This window comes from Caloenas nicobarica, chromosome 12 (genome assembly GCF_036013445.1).
Source record: "Caloenas nicobarica isolate bCalNic1 chromosome 12, bCalNic1.hap1, whole genome shotgun sequence".
Taxonomy (NCBI): Eukaryota; Metazoa; Chordata; class Aves; order Columbiformes; family Columbidae; genus Caloenas; species Caloenas nicobarica.
The window spans coordinates 22393091-22411498 of NC_088256.1; the positions used below are offsets into that span (position 1 = coordinate 22393091).

The 18408-nt window shown below is 56.1% G+C and overlaps 1 protein-coding gene across 1 annotated transcript in view; it reads left to right on the top strand.

Moving 5' to 3' along the window:
• OPHN1 (oligophrenin 1) overlaps positions 1-18408 on the top strand; it is a 55711-nt gene that overhangs the window by 5583 nt on the left and 31720 nt on the right. The window contains exons 2-4 of the mRNA XM_065643083.1: positions 9558-9653; positions 13829-13890; positions 14870-14941. Coding sequence (XP_065499155.1) covers positions 9558-9653; positions 13829-13890; positions 14870-14941 — 230 coding nt within the window. The remainder of the gene's footprint in view (positions 1-9557; positions 9654-13828; positions 13891-14869; positions 14942-18408) is intronic.

Here is an 18408-nt window from a genome sequence, read left to right on the forward strand (position 1 = left end):
AGTACTCTGGTGTCTTTGGCCTGATGCTATGTGCATAACGATACCCACCAAATGTGATTCCTTCCACTGAAAAAAATCACATCACTTTTTTTTTTTTTTTTTTTTCCTCTGTGGGCCTCTGTTCCTACCTTTGACTAAAACATGCATTCAGATTCCCTATCCCCTGCAGCAGCTCTGAAGCGATGCTCAACCTGCAAACCAGGTTTCTGTGTCTGTACGTCACAGCAGCGGACTTGAGCTCGTGTGCCGGCGGCACCGTGTCCCTGGTGAGCACCCGGGGGCCGGCTGGGAACGGGGGAGGCAGGCGATGGAGCAGCTCGTGTTCCTGGGCTGTAGGCACTGTGCACAGAATCTAGGGCCTCAAGTTGGCGCAAATCTAAAACAGACATGCTTTTAACCAGAAACTGAGAAACAATAGCAAAAAAAAAAAAAAAAAAAAGAACAAAAACCCTTCCCAAAAGCCAACCCTCGCCCAGCTGCCAAAGCCATATCTTCAGCTGCAGGCAGGAAGGACGCGGAGCAGACACCGATCTGCCCGCTCCAGTTGCGGGGCGGTTGGTGCGTTCGTTGGGTTTTGCTCAAGGCCGGATCGATCTGCTCGCCCTGCACGTTGCTTTGCTGTGTTGGTGGGGTCCCAGCCCACGCCGAGAGCCGCTGGCTTCTGCTCCCAGCCGCCCCCTCCATGTCCCCTCCATGTCCCCTCCATGTCCCCTCCATGTCCCCTCCATGTCCCCTCCATGTCCCTGTCACCCGCACCGGGGTGCCCAGGGCTGGGTTTGCCGGTGGGGAGCCCAGGGCAGGGGTGTCGGGGGGGTCAGCGCTGCCTTTGGGAAGTACAAAGTTTCTGCACACCTTGAAGAACTGGGAGTTTACAGAAAAAAAGGACAGACTCCTTTCTTGCAGACAAGCAGAGCTGTTGTACAGATGTTGAACGTGACGAAATGAAAGCGCCTTTGAAACTGCTGCTGAAATTACACAGGCAGCAGTTATTTTCCTTACAAAGCATTATACAAACGTTTAAAACGTGTAAACCTTCTATGTGAGTTTCTGATAGGTATGAAGAAAAAAAAGCTTTTGGAAACTTGTCGGTTTTGTTGTGGCGATAATGGACTTTTCCACACTGGCTGTAGTTTTCCCTTGCAGACCGCGGTGCTGTCGCTGAGCCCCTCCGGGAGCGGCGCTCCCCAGGTCCGGGGGCACCTTCCAGCGCCGCCCTTGTGTCTGCTGTCCCTTTTTATCACCGAGTTCTCCATGCAGGTGAATGTGCAGTCACGAGTTGTTCAAATCACAATAAGAGCAGCTGAGTAGCCTGAGATAATGTTTATAAAAATAAGTAAAGCCCAGAATTCAAGTTGCTCTTTACAGTCTGTTCTCTCTCTTTTTTTTTTTTTTTTCCTTTATCCTGTTCCTCCAGCCAAGACTGATTATGAAGTGCTGAGGCTAGATATTTTTAAAACAAGAGTAATTCTGTTATCTTACTAAACCATGTAGCTGTGAAAATGGAGAACAGGGGACATGATGTATTCCTGCAGGGTGCGGGGGTCACGGAGCCCTGCTGGGATGCGGGGCTGCACAGGTGCCCAAAGGCGGGGGGGCTCTCAGGAAGCCCACCCAGGGGTGCTGGGTTTGCACCGTGTCCGCGCCAGCAGCTTCTCCCGGCCCTGCAGCAGGAGGGACGCGCGTTCCCCCGCGCTGTCCCGCTGCGCATCGCTCTGAGCTGCTGGCGGCTCTTCCCCTCGCACCGCGTGTGACTCGTCTGGCTCCTGCCGCTTGTCCCCATGGAAGGAAACCCTGAACTGATGGCGTGCGGGGAGCGAGCCCTGGCCGTGCCGCTGGCCGTGCCCTGGCTGTGCCGCTGGCCGTGCCCTGGCCGTGCCCTGGCCGTGCCGCTGGCCGTGCCGCTGGCCGTGCCGCTGGCCGTGCCCTGGCCGTGCCCTGGCCGTGCCGCTGGCCGTGCCCTGGCCGTGCCCTGGCCGTGCCGCTGGCCGTGCCCTGGCCGTGCCCTGGCCGTGCCCTGGCTGTGCCCTGGCCGTGCCGCTGGCCGTGCCGCTGGCCGTGCCCTGGCCATGCTGCTGGCCATGCCGCTGGCCGTGCCCTGGCCGTGCCGCTGAGCCGCCAGCCGGGCGCCGGCTCTCCCAGCCCTGCCCTGCGGAAGGCGGCTGTGGGAGAGCGGCGAGGAGCCGCGTCCTCGGGCTCCGCAGATCATGCGATGTCTCTGTGGGGACTGCGAACGCTCTGCCCCGGATAACAGGCTGTTGTTTTCGTGTTTGTTTTCCCTGCGTTCGTACTGCTTGTGCGGCAGGGAGCCGCGGCTCTTGGAGCACACCCTCTCCTGCGGTTACGCCAAAGCGCCGTGCCAAGAGCTCGCTGGGCTGCTGGCGGGGCCAGGAGCTCCGGGCGCTCGAAGCACCACAAGGGTTTGTGCAGCTCTGGCCTGTCCTGGCTGAGCGGCCGCTCCGTGTGCGGTTCTGGTGATGCCTCCGGGAGATGGGCTGCTCAGCCCCATCTCGACAGGTCGCTCCTCCCGAGGGACGAGAAAATTCATTTGCTTTCTATGGCTCAGCTTTTTGGGGGGGGTGTATTTGGACACCAGGTGGTCTGGACTTGATGCCGGTGCAGCGGCAGCCAAGCCCCCGTGCTCGGTTTTTGGTCCATGGGGGACCAGGAGGCTGCGCCGGCGTTTTCTCCTCGGTGAATCTTCTCTGCGTCTGTGGCCCTTTGAGCATTTGCTCAAAAACTGGTAATTCCTGTCAGAGCTCATGTGAGCGGTTAGGCTGAGCCTGGCGCTGGCGATGCGCGGCGTGATGCCGAGCTGGCCGTGTCAACCTGGTGTGACAGTTTGGGGTGAAATAACATTCGATTGGGCTGGGTGCATTAGGAAAAGCTCCGCTGGGGCCGGGGAGCTTTTCCTAATGCGCCTTGTCTGTGACCCGGGGGGCAAAACTGGTGGGCAAAACTTGATCGTTTCCCCTCTGACATACTGAATGGATGTCATGACATACACAATTGAGACAAATTATAGTTGCATTATTTCTTAGCGTGCGTTTCAACACTTTTGCCGATTTCCAAGGCTGCTAATGTTTTTTTTACTTCCATTTCAGTTAGCCACGCGTTCGGGGCCGTCTGCCTCATCTCTTTTTCCAGTTTCGCTGGAGGAACCCCTCCAGCTTTGCAGGGCTGTGAGATTGGTTTGAAAGGCTAGAAAAATACCAGAGGTGAAAATTGTCCTTTGAGGAGTTCGGGTATTCAAAGCGTAGTTTTACCTCTCGCTTACCACGAGGAGCGTGAAGCGCTGGTGCCCGCGGAGGTTCTGTGGCACAGGCTGCGCTGGGGGCTCCGCGCTGCCCGGGGCTGCACACCAGGGCAAACATCATAAAAAATGAATCCATACGCTGTCCTTTATAAAAACATTAAAAATATGGCCTCAAGTGCCGCTCTCCAGGAGACCAGTACAAACCAGTCAGAGTCACTGGGAGAACGGCGGCTTTGCTGCCTGCTCGTCTTCCTGACCAACGGCATTGATCGCTAGGAAGGCCTAGGGAGAAAAGTGGTGCTGGATAATTAGTGTTCGCTTAATCAGAGGTGGGGGAAGAGCATATCATTCTCCCCCAAAACTGTGACCCGCATCACCATATTTCTCCAAAACAGACCAATACATCCCAAAATGTTGCTGTCCTTCCGACCTTGCTTGCTCGGTTTTTGGTTTGGTTTTTTGGGTTTTTTTCTGAGCTGAAATGTTGCCGAACTTGTGAGCGGTTGGAGCGCCGACCGCGGGCTCTTGTGCTCGCGGCAGCCAGAAAAGCCTCGCTGTGCATTCACCTTCCTTGAGCTGCGATCCAGCGTAACGAGGTTTGCCGGCTTTGCTGTGGTGTGACAGGTTTGGTACAGCGGTTTTCCTTCAGTCGGTAAGGGAGATAAAACAAGCATGAAAAATATATGATAAATTGGAAGAATTGCTGTGTTGGTCTTTTTTTTTTTTTAAATTAATAAATGAAGAAAATAATCCTGTCAAACGAGTTTGTGGACTTACCAAGGAGGAGAATTTATGAGGATGAAAGATGAGGTTTAGGACAGGAAACAGCGAGTAGCTGGGGGTTACAGAGGGTGAGCTGTACGTTTAGGTACTGGCACAGCAGTCGAATAACCAGCTTGCAAAGCAAAAGGTCTCTGGGTAGGGGAGGTTACTGAAAAATGTATTTGTACTTGAACCACAGCCCTGCTCTTCTCCATGGAGCCTGTGCTGGATTGACTGCAGTAGTGCAATTGCAGTTTATGAAAGGCTCAGTCAAGGAAGGGCTGATTAGAAGTGATAAGTGTGTAACAGAGGTATTAGACATTCAGCAAATTCCTTTGCAAGAGGTTTGTGAAGTACAGCTAAACATAGCAAGTTATTTTTAGAAGTTCATGCTGGCCGCTTACTTCTGGCAAGTGGAAACCCCATGTCGGTGTGTGCAGATGGCCTTTGTGAGGTGTGTCGGTGTTTCTGAATCCCCGCAGCACCCCCAAAGCCTCCAGGGCACTCGCAGCCCCCTTGCCGTGGGTCAACACGCAGTGCTGTCCGTGCAGCGCTGGGTTATTGTTTAATTACCTAGCGGTAACCATCTCTCATTTATGGAGTAGCAGGAGTGCTGTTTTCCTCGCAAGATGCTTGTGTAGATTTGGAACAATCTAGGAGGCTGACAGGAAGGTTGTTTGTTTTTTTTTTTCCCTCGTCTGAAAAAAATCAACAAATGTTTGTGTTTGAGCAGCTGTAGAGTATTGAGGAGCGTTCTGTGGGTCAGGACTCGTCACGTTCCTGATGGCACATCTGGGCTCAGCCAGGTGTTGTCGGCCGCCCAGGGGTCGCAGCCGTCCCTCGTGTGCGCTGGGGGAAAGCCGGCGTTTCTCATGGGCTGTGTGTCCCGTCACTCAGAGCCCCACGAGGACGCAGAAAATGTTCCATAGTGACCAAGTGTTGGGAAGAAATAAACAGAGGTGCGTCCTCAGCTGCCGTGCACCAGGGTCTCGCAACATTCCCCTGAAAAACTGCATTTCAGAGTTCAGTTCCTAACCTTAAAATTTGCCCTTGGCTTAAAATGCTCTTATTGAAGTACAGAATGAACTTCTATTGTATTTTGTTTGTTTAATTGAAAGAAAAAAAAAGTGTGTGGCTGGTTTTGATATTTCTGTTCTCAAGCTAGAGAAGAAAAAAGCAAAATACAGAAATGGAGCTCCTCCGTACATTTGATCTGCTTATTTGCGTTGCCAGAGCTCAGACTCGTTCGGGGTTTTCCCTGTGGATGGCGGAGCCCGTTGCTGAGTCGCTCTGTGCAGGTACCTCTGTCCTGCGCCTTCGGGAACCAGCAGCTCAGGAGATGTTTTGTTGTTTTTCAACATTCTAAAAATGGTTCGTTTCTAAAACTCACACTGCTTTCTCTCTGCATCTCTGTTACAGCCCACGTCCCTGGGGCACGTTGCTCCTGGTGGCCCCTGTAGCTGTCACCAGCGCGTTGTCACTGCCACTTCCATTTCCAGGTACTCGGGAAGTGTTTTCCTCTCTCGGCAACAGGGAACCGTTGCAATCGTACAGATAGAATCTTAAATGAGCGTGGCCCTCCTTTGAGGAGTGCAAAGCTAATTGAAGATGTACGTCCATGGCATCCCGAGCAGCATCCCTGTGCCCCGCTCTCTGGGCACATCCGCTCGTCCCGGTGGCAGCGTGAGGTGGTGCTCGGGGTTGTGTCCCCCGCGGGCTCTGTCCTGCCGCAGTGGTTTCCTTCGGTTTGAAATTCTAAGCAGTGGGGAGAAAAAGCAGAACCACAACCTCCTCCTGGTCGCAATCCGTGCTTTCTCAGAAGCCCATGGGTTTTGCAAAGATAGCAACATTTTTTGTTCGTAGTCTTTGGTTACCTACGGCTGCTGTGAAAGGCTGAAATGAGAGTCTCAGCCAGGTCTTTGAGCTGATGGCTGCAGTCTCTGGAGGTGTGTTTATACGTACAGAAACACAACCAGAAAGTTCTTTGTGTGCCTCCTGAGACTGGTGCGGCTGGAGCTGCTGCACCCTCCTCCAGGCACAGCTCAGATGGGGCTCTGTGCAGAGACGGGGCTTTGTTTTTCCTAGGGGAGCAGATTATTGTGACTGCAAATTGCGGACATTGGCATCAGTTACTGGATGCTGCGAGGAAGAGCAGTCCTAGAGGTTTCCTGATCGAATTCATTTTGGTGTGTTTCCATGGAAACAGGCTGAGCTGCACCGAGAGCAGGCTGGGGCTGTGGGGGGATTTGCCTGTGTTTGCGGTGGCGTCCCCCCTCGGTTTGTGGGGCATCCCCCCTCGGTTTGTGGGGCATCCCCCCTCGGTTTGTGGGGCATCCCCCCTCGGTTTGCGGGGCGCCCCCCCCTCGGTTTGCGGGGCGCCCCCCCCTCGGTTTGCGGGGCGCCCCCCCTCGGTTTGTGGGGCATCCCCCCTCGGTTTGTGGGGCGCCCCCCCTCGGTTTGTGGGGCGTCCCCCCTCGGTTTGCGGCGGCGTCCCCCCTCAGTTTGCGGGGCGTCCCCCCTCGGTTTGCGGGGCGCCCCCCCTCGGTTTGCAGCGGCGCCCCCCCTCGGTTTGCGGGGCACCCCCCCTCGGTTTGTGGGGCGCCCCCCCTTGGTTTGCGGGGCGCCCCCCCTCGGTTTGCAGTGCTCATGCTGTGGGAGCTCAGCCCATTCTCCCCAGCCCCCCCGCCATCCCTGTCCCCTGGTGTCACCGTGCCACTGTTCGGGTGCCACCAAGGGAAGGGGTGACTTCTCGCCGAGTGTCTCTGAGCAGCACATGACGATGCTGTGTGCTCCACATCGGGCCCTGGTGCTGTCCCGGCTGCGGGACCCCGGGGGGACACAGGACCCCGCAGGGAGGGGGACAGTCCCCGGGCAAGAGCATCCTCCGTTCCCTCGGTGGCCGGTGCCGTCGGGCTCTGCTGCAGCAGGGCAGCTGCGAGTCACCCCGTGTTAATTCCCCAATAAACGCCCCATCGTTATGATACATGCATAACACCACCACGGCACCCGACGCTGTCCGTCCTGCGCGTCTGTAGCTCTGTGAGCAGCCGGCGTTCAGCCAGGGCTCCGTACGTGTGCGAGGACCAGGCACGCCGGTCCGTACAGTCTGCTTTCCATTAAGCGCCCCGGGAGCCAGGCCAGGCGCTCGCGGTGCTGCCTCTCCCTCCGCACCGGCCTCTCCTCCCCTAACCCTGCGTCTTCCACGGCTGTTTTCGGTTTTGCTGTGGTGGGGTCGGTGCGCGGCACCAGGCGGCTGCCCCAGGGATGCCCTGGGCGGCTGTCACCTTGGCGTGGGACAGGGACGGCGGGGATCTGTCGGCCCCGGCAGCGCGGTGGCACGGCGGGGTGAGCGCCCGTGGTCACTGCTGGCAGACGGGGCATCCCGCACCGGCTTTGCTGAAGGCGAGGACGAGGATGTCTCCCCAAAATGAAAAAATTATTCATCCCAAGCAAAACCAAACAGCGCTGAACTAATTAAGGGGCACTCATTCTTTTTTCCGCTATTAAGCTAATGTGAGATGTGGTTTATAGCACGTCCACCTGGATTTTCTTCAGCTAGACAACTGGCAAATAAACTTTCAGGCCAGACAACCTTTTGAAACAAAAATGTAACTTAAATCAGCTATACAGTTTATTTTTTTTCTGTTTAAAATATATTGTGTTTGGCTTTTTCAAACCCTTCTCTGCTGTCGCCCTACCCCTGTGTCTATAAAACCAAAGGCAAGCAGCTGGCCAAGGCTGTGTCTCCAATGCCGGGCTGAACAACGTGCTGACACCGCGGTGGAAACGCGGTGCCTGCAAAACCCCGTCCTGCCCGGCACCGCCAGCGCGGTCTGACGGACACCGGACAGAGGGATGGACGCCCCGCGGCGCCAGAGGAGCCGTGGCGGACCCAGCGCCGTGCCGGACGGGGGATGCCGGGGCCGCCTTGGGTACCGCTGGCTTGTGGAGGGGCTGCTCTGGAGCCGGCGCTGGGTCAGGGCGCATTTAAATGGGCTGATGGGAGGTCACCCACTAATAGTCGTGGCCAAGGAACGAGGAGGGGCCGGGCAGGGGCTGTCAGCAGCACCCAGGGAAGGCGAGGACGGTTTGCGGGGGGACAAACAAAGATTCCCCTGAGCGCCAGCTGAATGAGAGCCTGCGGCCCCAGCCCGGAGCGAAGGCTGCGGGGACTGAGAGTGAATTATTTGCCGAGGTTTTCCACCAAATCAATGGCATCGTTCTGTGCTGGAGTTCACCCATTTACGCGCTCTCAGCCCCCCGGCAGCTGTGCTTAAAAAGCGACATTCAAGCCTGAATCTGCCCATTCAGGAGCAAAGGTTTGACCCCTCGGAGGAAACTGCTCAACGAGGCTTTTGAGGGGAAAGCGGGACTGTGGGTGCTTCCAGGCCGGGGACCTGGCTGTCCCCGTGTGCCCCGGGGGCCCTGGGTGCCCTGGCCTGGGGACCCGCTGGGATCCCACGCCGACACTTCATTTCTTTTCCCAGCATTCAGTTCAGCGTTGTCAAATTTTTCTCTCCTCTTTGTAGCAGCATTTCAGAAAACCCCATGTTTGCTGCCGTGGTGATAACTTCCTTTGTTACTGGGTCTGCAATGGAAAAGAACAAAAATACACACAGATCACCGTTTTTGTCAGGTTAGAAATGCAGGGGGTAGCCTATACCGTGCAGACATAATTCCTCCCTAATTTGCCCCTCGCTTTTGGCTGTTATTTCCCTCCAGATTTAACAACTGATGGCAAAAGTGATTGTGCATGTCTTTTTTTTTTTAATTTTTTTTATTTGCACAGACAAATTTAAAGGCCTGCCCATGCCCCCAGCATGGCTGTGTCCAGCAGTCTGTCCGGGCTTGGCAAAGCGGGGCTGGGAGCTGGTTGCACGTTCCTGTCTGTGCCGTCACATCTCCCACACTTGCAGCTTCCTGAATTTCAGAAAGTGCCGTCTCTGGTGCACGCCCAGGAACCCAGCCTGGGCCGGAGTCTGAAATGAGGGAATACAGCAACGTAAATCAAAGTCTAAAAGTATTCCTTTGCTTTTGTTTTATTGTCCACATCCTATTCGCAGGTTCAGCCTCCTTCTCTTTGTCTCCTGGGTGTTCGCTGTTGGAGGAAGACTAACCCTCCCAAAAAGTGTGTAACTTAGTGCAGGAAGAGGCAGCTGGTGTGAGTCTGTCCCATCCACCGCAGCTCTGTGCTGTGCCGGGTGCTGCCGCGGAGCTGCGTGTTTTCCTGCAGGACAAACGCGTCGCAGTGGGACACGAGGCTATCGACGGGCTGTTTGTGCGGTTCGGTGCATCCATCGGTATCGTAGAAGCATTTTCAACAACACCGAGAAAGAAAAAGAAAACAAAACAAATGCTCTTTGTAGCCTTTAGTGGTTATTAACGCTGTGATGTTTTCTGAAGTGCTGAAATTCGTGATGCCTGTGGGTTTTTCTAACCACCTCCCTATAGTTTTGTTCCATTCAGGGTAAATTTCTAAGACTTGCTGCTTCTGTATAACAAATGCAAAAATACACAGCCTTGTTGCTCTGTCCTCTTCCAGGTTACTCATCGGCAGTACAGAAGTTCTCCCAGACTTTGCAGTCCTTTCAGTTCGACTTTATTGGTGACACACTAACGGATGATGAGATTAATATTGGTAAGTTTTTGATGCAAACTTTCAATAATGAGAAGGCCTCTCCTTCTCTAGGAATTTGCCTGCACTGATGGCTTTTAAACAGCATCACATGCCAGTCACTGCACAGCGTACACGTCATGTTACTTGCAGTGAAAAAAAAAAATTAGTGATTCAGTTGTGTATTTTACAAAGCTGAGCTTTCACGGGTAGAGTTTCACATTCCCAGTTCAGCGGATGATCGGTGGGAGCTGGTTTTCCCAGCTCCAGCCCTGCTCCGTGCTGCCGCGGTCTGGCTTCCCCGCCAGCCCCGCTGCCAGTGCCGCGGCCGGACCGGGAGCGCGGTGGCACGGGGCACCAGCCGCCTGTCCCCAGCCGGGCGGGCGCTGCTCCCGAAGCTGCCTTCGCTCTGCTGGAAACGCCCTACAAAACCAACACTGCCCTGGAAAAGCGACCAGGCTGCAAACTGCTGGGAAAAAGGAACTGCTGGATGTGTCGTATGGAAAATAACGGCCAGTCTGTGCCTTGGGAGCCTGCGGCACCAGCATCGTGCTGCTCCCTACGTCTGTTTTGGGATCAGCCATCCTGAAGCCATTTTACGTCCCTGCCAGCCCCACGTAACTGTGCGGGTGGCACAGCTGCACTGGGGCGCTAAACCGAATGGCCTAAATGCCCTGAAGCCAGCGCCGTTCAAATGAATCCTGCTCGTGGCTCGGCCAGCGCTGTCGAACGGCCGGCGCAGGGCGCGGGTGCTGCGGGGGCAGCGGGCGGGGGACAAGTCCCCCCCCGCCGTGTGACCCTGCCCGTGGCACAAAACCCGGGGGTGCCCGTGGCGGGGGGCACAGGGCATCACCCGGGCTGCTCCTGGGGGCCCAACACAGAAAAAAAGAACAAAACAGAAGGCGTTTGTGAGGCTGCTGTTGAAGAGCAGTGGCAAGTGTGACGTTGCTGATGTCAGGTCTCTCGGCCATGGCCAAAAGGGGAAGGAAGTGAAGCCTGTTCTTGGGGTTGTTTTATTTAAAGCAATTTGAAACAGATTGCAACTTGCCATTCAAAATCCGATTTCCTTTATGGAAAGTCTCTAGGTGAAACCCGCTGGAAATGAGTCACCCTCCAAATGTAACAGCAGTAGAGGTGCTGAATTTCCAAACACATCTGAATTAGGGAGGGGAAACCGTTGCCTTGTAAATGCTCCTCCTGGGAGCAGAGGGATCTGAAGCAAAGAGCCAGTCAAGGAAAGGAGGGTCCCTGCTCGGCCGGAGGGGACAAAGCCCCTGTGTCCTGGGAGGGAGCGGAGCCTGCGGGCAGTGAGCCGATGCCGTGAGCCGGTGCCGTGGGGCTGTGGAGAGGAGAACGGCTGGAAATGGCCGAGGTTGACTGTGGGATCATGGGTGGAGGAGCACAGGAGATCACAGCAGATGTGAAACACTCCGTGGTGAAATGATTGTGTTTCCCTACTTTTGTTTTTGTTGGGGAATATCTGTTTTGCTGTTTGGAGAAGCGGTCCCCAGTTTCCCAGCCTGTGCTACGTTCCTCCCGCAGCCGCTTTGCCAGGCTCCCGGTTCCCCACCCCGCAGCGGGGTGTTGGCGTCTCCCAAGGGTGCCAGAGATCTGCGTGGGAGCTCATTCCATGTGCAGGATATGGGAACGAAGCGAAACATCCACAGGCACTTCTTATCGTACCTCAGGGGCCGTGTTTGATCTGGAAACAGAACTAATGGCACACTTCTTTCTTTCTGTGTGGGCAGAGAGCTGACACCCCCGCGCGTCAGGTGGGGCTTTGGGTGCTGCAAGGGCAAGTCAGGACGCAGGCGCTGGGTTGATGTTGTCTGTCATGAGCAGCACCTTCCCCTGGGCATGTCGTCAGTTACGCTGCCGCGGTCCCTCCGACGTCACCCCAACCAGCAGCTCCTTTGAGAGGGATGGAGCGATGCGGTGCGACGGCTGTTCTCCCTCCCAGGCACAGGAACCCCAGCTCCTCTGGTTTGAAGCAGCTGATGTTCCTGGCTTCGGGCAGCAGCCAGCGAGTCGCTCCCGGGCAGTTCCCAGATCGGGGGTGCAGGCGGGATTGTGGGCAGGGGCTGCAGACAGGGGTGCAGGCAGGATTGTGGGCAGGGATGCAGGCAGGATTGTGGGCAGGGATGCAGGCAGCGGTGCAGGCAGGGCTGCGGACAGGGATGCAGGCAGGGGTGCAGGCAGGATTGCGGACAGGGATGCAGGCAGGATTGTGGGCAGGGGCTGCGGACAGGGATGCAGGCAGGATTGTGGGCAGGGGCTGCGGACAGGGGTGCAGGCAGGATTGTGGGCAGGGGCTGCGGACAGGGGTGCAGGCAGGGGTGCAGGCAGGATTGCAGGCAGCCTCCCTGCTCTGCCCTGCCAGGCTCAGAAGTGTCCCCCGGCCAGCAATGTGGGTCCTCCCCGCTGCTCCCCACACGGCTGCTCGGCAGCGCGGTGCAGGCTGAGCCCTGTGTTCGTGGTGCAAGGACAAAGGTGGGGTTTGCCCTGCGGCTGCAGCCAGGAAATGTGTGCCTGGAGTCTTCCTGCAGAGCAAGGGAAAATAAATCTAGTGAAAATATTAGGCATTGACATTTTCCTTGTAAGTTCAGGCCTGGATTTTTCTCCTTGCGATAATTCCTTTCTTGGCTTAGGCTGCTGGTGTCTGTGCACACTTCAGGTTTTACATCGTCCTGAGTAAGCGCGGTGACAGTCGGTGTGTCAGCCCTGAGGCTCAGCGTGATGAACCACGAGGATGTTGCCTGTGCCGGCTCCCAAGCCCTTGCTCGGGAAGAGCTCAGAAGCTCCTGACTCATCAGGACGGTTGTGTTTTGATGATGCCAGCGGAGGGGCCGTGTCACGAGGCTGTGGTTTCTCCCATTTGTGTCTGTCTCAGCAACTGCAGACTGAAGCCTCTGCCCCGGCAGCTTGTGCGGGCAGTGCGGCAGCGTTCCGGCTGGTGTTTAGCAGAAGGACGGGCATTTCTGCTGAGGTACTGCCTGTGGGTGAGGGCACAGGGCCCTCGGTTTGCAGGCAGAGCATCCGATACGTGGGATGAGCTGTTGCTGTATGTGCCTCGCTGTAGCCCTGGTCTGTTCCCCACCAAGCCGGGTGTGTTGAGCCGTGTGTGCCACCCTGCTCGGGGCTCTGCCAGCAGCCCGGCATTCCGAGGTGCTTTGCTTCCTTCTCAGGCAGTGCTTACATGGCCCAGCAGCGCTCCAGTGCCTCCAGAGTCGTGCAAGAGCTGTGCAGGTTTTACAGAGCCGCGCTGGGGGTTACAGCCGGCAGCGTGAGGGTGGGCACAGGGCTGTGGGACCCGTCCCCAGCACCGTGCCGAGCAGGGGAGGGTGACAAGTGGCACCGTGGGAACCCTTCCCAGCAAACCGCCGGGCGGTTCCCGCGTGCCCGGGGCGATTCCCGCGGGCGCTGGGCTCGCAGCCACCGTGCGCGTGGGCAGGTGTTTGCCCAGCCCTGGCCCACGCCTCCCGCAGGACCCAGCCTGGTGCCGTCTCCTGGTTTCGGTGCTGCAGGGGATCTCCTGGTGGGAGGGTTTTCTGCCGTCCCGTATTCCCTTTGGTGGGCAGAGAGTGGGGCTGTCAATGGGGTGTCAATGTCTGTGACCGTTTCTGTGCCTGCTGCCTTTCTTCTTTAGGTACACGGACCTTGTGCTTCTTGTTGCTGAGCGTAATCTTTGTCATTCTGGGCTGTTTTCGTTTTACAGGCTTGCCCTGGCCCTGTGAAGAGCCTCCAGCTCCTCCCAGCCCGGGCAGAGGCGCCGGGGCCGTTCTGGTGCTGCCGGCAGCGTCCAGGCAGGACAGGCAGCCCCGTCCTGCCCGCAGAGCCCGTCGCACTGCGCTCCCCGGTGCCATCAGCTGCCCCTTCCCCTCGTTACCGCTCCCCTGCCGCCTGCCTTACCGGCTTTGCAGCACAATTCTGATGAAGCTAATTAACATCATCTTCCCTTCCCAAGGTGTTATCTGCCTCGTTGCTCCCGGCAGCAGGTGCTCCCCTCCAGTGCGTAAATAAATACCCCTGATGGCCTTGCCTCACTCGGTTCCTGCCAAAAGGCACCACCTCTTCTCCGGTTTTTGGCAAGCGTTTAGAAGGCGATGCTGGGGGCGCAGCTGGGTTCGGGTACTGCGGCTTGTCCCGTCCCCCCGTGCCACATCCCAGCTCCGCTGACCAGCCTCCCCTCTTCTTTACAGCGGAGTCCTTTAAGGAGTTTGCAGAGCTGCTCCAGGAGGTAGAGCTGGAGAGGTCCATGATGGTAAGATGACCTGCACTGTGCTCTGATAATTACAGCCTCGTCGCGGTGCTTAATGCTAATTCACAGCCAAACAGCACCACGTACGTTGGTGTGAAGCTTCCCATGGGAGGGAAGCTGGTAGCACTGGCAATATTGTGCATTGTACCATGACCGTGGGCCCTGAGCAGCACAGGGATGTGCTGGGGGGGAGAGGTTGTCCCACGGTGTCCCAACCCCGCCGTGCCAGGCTGTCCCTGCCCGCCGCAGTAGGGCTGCTCTGCAGAGCCACGTGTGTCTGAGCAGTAACAGCCCGGGTTTGTGTTGAAACAGGATTGAAGAATAAGAGGCAAAATGTATTTTTAGGTTACTTTTTGCCAGTACAAGCAGGCAGGTCCCCCGCGGCACAGCTCCCACAGAGCCACGTGCTCCCGCTGCGGCTGCAGCACCAGCCCCGCTTCCCCGTCCACCCCGAATTCCAGGAAAAACACGGAGGCTGGGCTCGGTGGAGAGCGCTCACAGCGTGCCAGGAATGTGCTGCTTGGCTGCGTGTCCCTCCGCCTCGTGCGGCAGCGGGAGCTCGTGCCAGGCTGGTGGCCGGGCCAGTGCCACCGGGTCCCCTGCGCGGGTCCGCGGGCGGGCAGGGGACGGGTTCTCCACCTTCCCGTGTCCCGTGGGGACAGCGGGTCTCTTAGAACGGCCTTGGCCGCAGGTGCGGTCGCTGACAGGACTGTCCCGGGGCACAGGGCTGGTGGCAGCCTGGGGACACCCAGCTGTCACAGCGTGTCCCAGAGCCTCCTGTGCCGTGACTGCGGTTGTGTGTTCCAGATGGGGAAAAGTGGATACGGATGGGTTAAGTGACTTCACCTACAGACGGAGAATAAATTTGCAAGTCGGAGACATTAAAATCTCAGAATTCTTGGCATCTAGCCCTGTTCAGCCCCATTTAGGAGAAAATGAATCTGTGTCCTGTAATTAAACTGTCTCTTTCTTTGCACCGTAGGTACAAAACGCTAGTGATTTGCTGATCAAACCTTTGGAAAATTTTCGAAAGGAACAAATAGGATTCACCAAGGTAAGGCTTGATGGATTGTTTGGTTTAAATTTGAGCAGATGTGTTTTCTATTACTATGCTTGAATTCAGTTTTTTTGTTTTGTTTTGGTTTTTGTTTTTAAAAGGTAGACAGTTGTTGTACTACATTTTAACTTCATGCTTTTAGAAACTTCCCCATCTGATGCTGACTTTCAGCTGCTGGCACGAGACAGTCTGTACCGTGACTTTTAGTCTGATTTTTCAATCATAAGAGGCTCCAAAACCTTTTCCTGAATTCTTTGGGTTCTCTCCTGGCCTGATTCCAGCACTGTCTCCATCCTGAGCCAGGAGTGCTTGTTCCGACCGGTGATCAGGAGATACTTCTCGCTTCTTCCCCTTTTCTCCCCTTTATTAATTCAGTGCTGCTAAGAATAAAATACTTTCCATTGATAAGCGTGTGTTAGAGTGGGAGGGAGGAGGAGCAGCAGAGGCCAGCAGTCCAAACTTGATTACAGTCGTAGGGCTTTTGTTATGAAATATTTAAATAAAGCATCTAACGAGTATTTCAGATGGACCAAACTTTTAAAGAAACAAACTATAAAAAGCAAATCCTGCACATGTTGAGCAGAGAAGATTATTTTTCCTTTGTTTGCTATCAAGAAGTCCAGGTTCCACGTTACTCAGCAGCAGCTTGAAATGGGGCTGGCCCTGAACCAGCTCAGAAATTGAGACGTTTTGGAGAACACTTGGGGTTTGGATTCAGCCCAGCCCATCTGGAGTCTTTGACGTTTAATAAATACAGGGTCTGAGAAACGACACTGGATCAGCACCCTGCCCCTCAGCACCCCCTGCCCACTGCGTGTGCCGATGCCCCGTGGCACAGCCGCAGCTCTGCCTGCTGGGCACGGGGTGAAGTCTGCTCGCCGGCGGGTTCTGCAGCAGGTTTTGCAGCTGACATATGTGTTCTGAGCATAGGGACGTGCCGAGGACTGAGAGAAAACCCGCTCTTCGTTATCTGTCTGCATTAACAACAGGGCCAGCACATAGTCATGGGAAGGAGTTGTGGGGACAAGGTCAAGCCTATTTTCCTCTTTGTTTATGGAGCACTTAAGTCAAGAGGGCAACAGTCTGCAAATGTTGAGATGACGGTATTAAAGTGTCCTTCAGGCTGTTTTTCTCTTGGGCAGCCCTTCAGGGGTGAGGATGACTTGGTCTGCAGCTGGAGCGTGCTCTGCTCGAGAGCCGTGTACCCACAGCTCAGTACTTGTGGGTCAGTGCCTGTGGGTCCGTACCCTGCGTCAGTGCCCGCGGGTCAGTACCTCTCTCGCTGCGGAGCTGCCGCCCGGCACGAGCAGCGAGGGGCTCCGGGCGCCGGCACAGCTTCACACGGCCCTTCCTGGGCGAGCAGGGCTCTGGCGCGGCTCCGCAGAGCTGCTGGCACGCAGGAGGTGGCAGGGGAGCGCCGTGCGCCCGCTGTGTTTGCAATTACCCACGCTGACGGGGGCGCACGGGGAGGTGACAGTTTCTCCAATGCCGCCCTGCAGCCTTGAGCGGGTGCGAGTTTCAGAGTGACCCCCAGCCTGTTCCAGACCCTGCCCTCACCTCTGGCAACCCTTATGGGAGCTGCATCCTCCAGCATCACCCCGGCACAGAGCCGTCCTGCGCCAGCCCACCCAGCTCCCCTGGGCGGTTTGTGTCCCTCGGCAGAGAGTGCCGCCCGAGCGAGGACTGCCACGGGGCACAGAGTGCCGCCCGAACGAGGACTGCCGCGGGGCACAGAGTGCCGCCCAAACGAGGACTGCCATGGGGCAGAGAGTGCCGCCCGAGCGAGGACTGCCGCAGGGCACAGAGTGCTGCCCGAACGAGGACTGCCGTGGGGCAGAGAGTGCCGCCCGAACGAGGACTGCCACAGCACAGAGAGTGCCGCCCGAACGAGGACTGCCGCGGGGCACAGAGTGCCGCCCGAACGAGGACTGCCACAACAGCTCTCTGTCGCCGAGGGGCTCTGCAGCTCTGCCGTGCCTCGCCGGCCGGAGTGGATCCTTCCTGATTTACACCCGGGGCACAGAAGCCGGAGCCGGGCTGTGGAGCAGACCAGAGACATGACACAGAGAATTCGTGCCCTCTGCTTCGCTTCCCATATTTTGGCAGAGTCGCCTTCTGTGAGATGTTTTCTGTTCTCTTTGCAAGATGCTGAAGCCAGATAGGAAGAGCCTTTGAATCGGGTCTTTGTGGTGACTGTGGCTGGATTGCAGCCAGCCCGTCTGACTCACACATCTGAGTCTGCATTAACCCGTGTGCGGGGTGCAGGAGTCTCCCCGCTCAGAGCGTGTGCTCCCACGCGGGACAGCCCTTGGTGTCAGCGGGACCCACCGCAGCCGCCCCCTGCAGCCGCCTCCCCCGTTAGCCACGGACCCGGCAGATCGTTGCTTTTCCTGTGGCTCGTTGGTGAATGTTTCTTTGTGGAGACATCAAGAATAAAAGCATGGGGGATCCCCTGAGCCGAAGCATTTCTCAGCCCAGGGAAGGGCACGGGTGGTACCGGGGCATCGCGTAAGGAGAGGGCGTCCGGGGGCTCTGGTTTCACATTTCACGTCAGCTCACGTTTCATTCTGATTCCACTTGGAAGGAGGTGGCTTTGGTTTTGTTTCTTAAGAAAAAAACCCAAAACAAAAATGAAAACACAAAGCAAAACAAAAAAAATTGAAGGAGAAAGACTTGTTTGGGCTCATTGTAAGCTGCTGGAGGAATGTTTACTATGCTCTAGGATGCTGAATAAATGCAGTCTTTCTTGAAAAGTTCTTACATAGGAGGTAACATGTATTCCTAAAAGCACATGGTTAATTCTATTATTAATATTTCATTCATAATAATTTCAGAAAAAAGGGAGGACAGTAACTTCTACTTATTTTTATCTCTGTGGGAGCAAGATCTAAGGAGCATTTGAGAGAACACAGTGGATGAGGGAAAAAGACCAGGCTGGGTTGAGCGTGGTCTTACAGAAATGCTCTTTCTACACCCCCTCAACGGCATTTTACTTTTTAGAAATTATCTTTTTTTAAATTAACTGGTGGTGCATCATACAAATCAGTTAGACTCAGGCATGAAGTATTTTTTTCCATATGAACACGTTTCTCTTTTTCCCGTTTCCTCCCTCTGCCGTTGGCCAGAGGAGGCTGCAGCAGAACCCGCTGCCCGTGGCGCGTTTCAGCTCCTCTCCAGCAGCAGCTTGTGATTCCCCAGCTGATGTGGGGTTTGAATTTACTCAGTGCTGTCTTTACGGAGCGATGGTGAGCACATCACCATCTGCGTTCATTACTGCATTTCCGTGTCGTGAGTGCAGGTTTCAGCAGAGCTGGGGTGGGCGATGCAGCGAGCGGGTGTGCCCGTGGCCGCGTCGCCGGCCCTGCGCACGGCCGCCTGCCCGGGGTGGCACTGCCTTGCTTTCCCTGGTGAGCAAATACATGGAAGTTGGGCGGCTTCTTGGACTTGGCAAGTCTTAGTGGGAA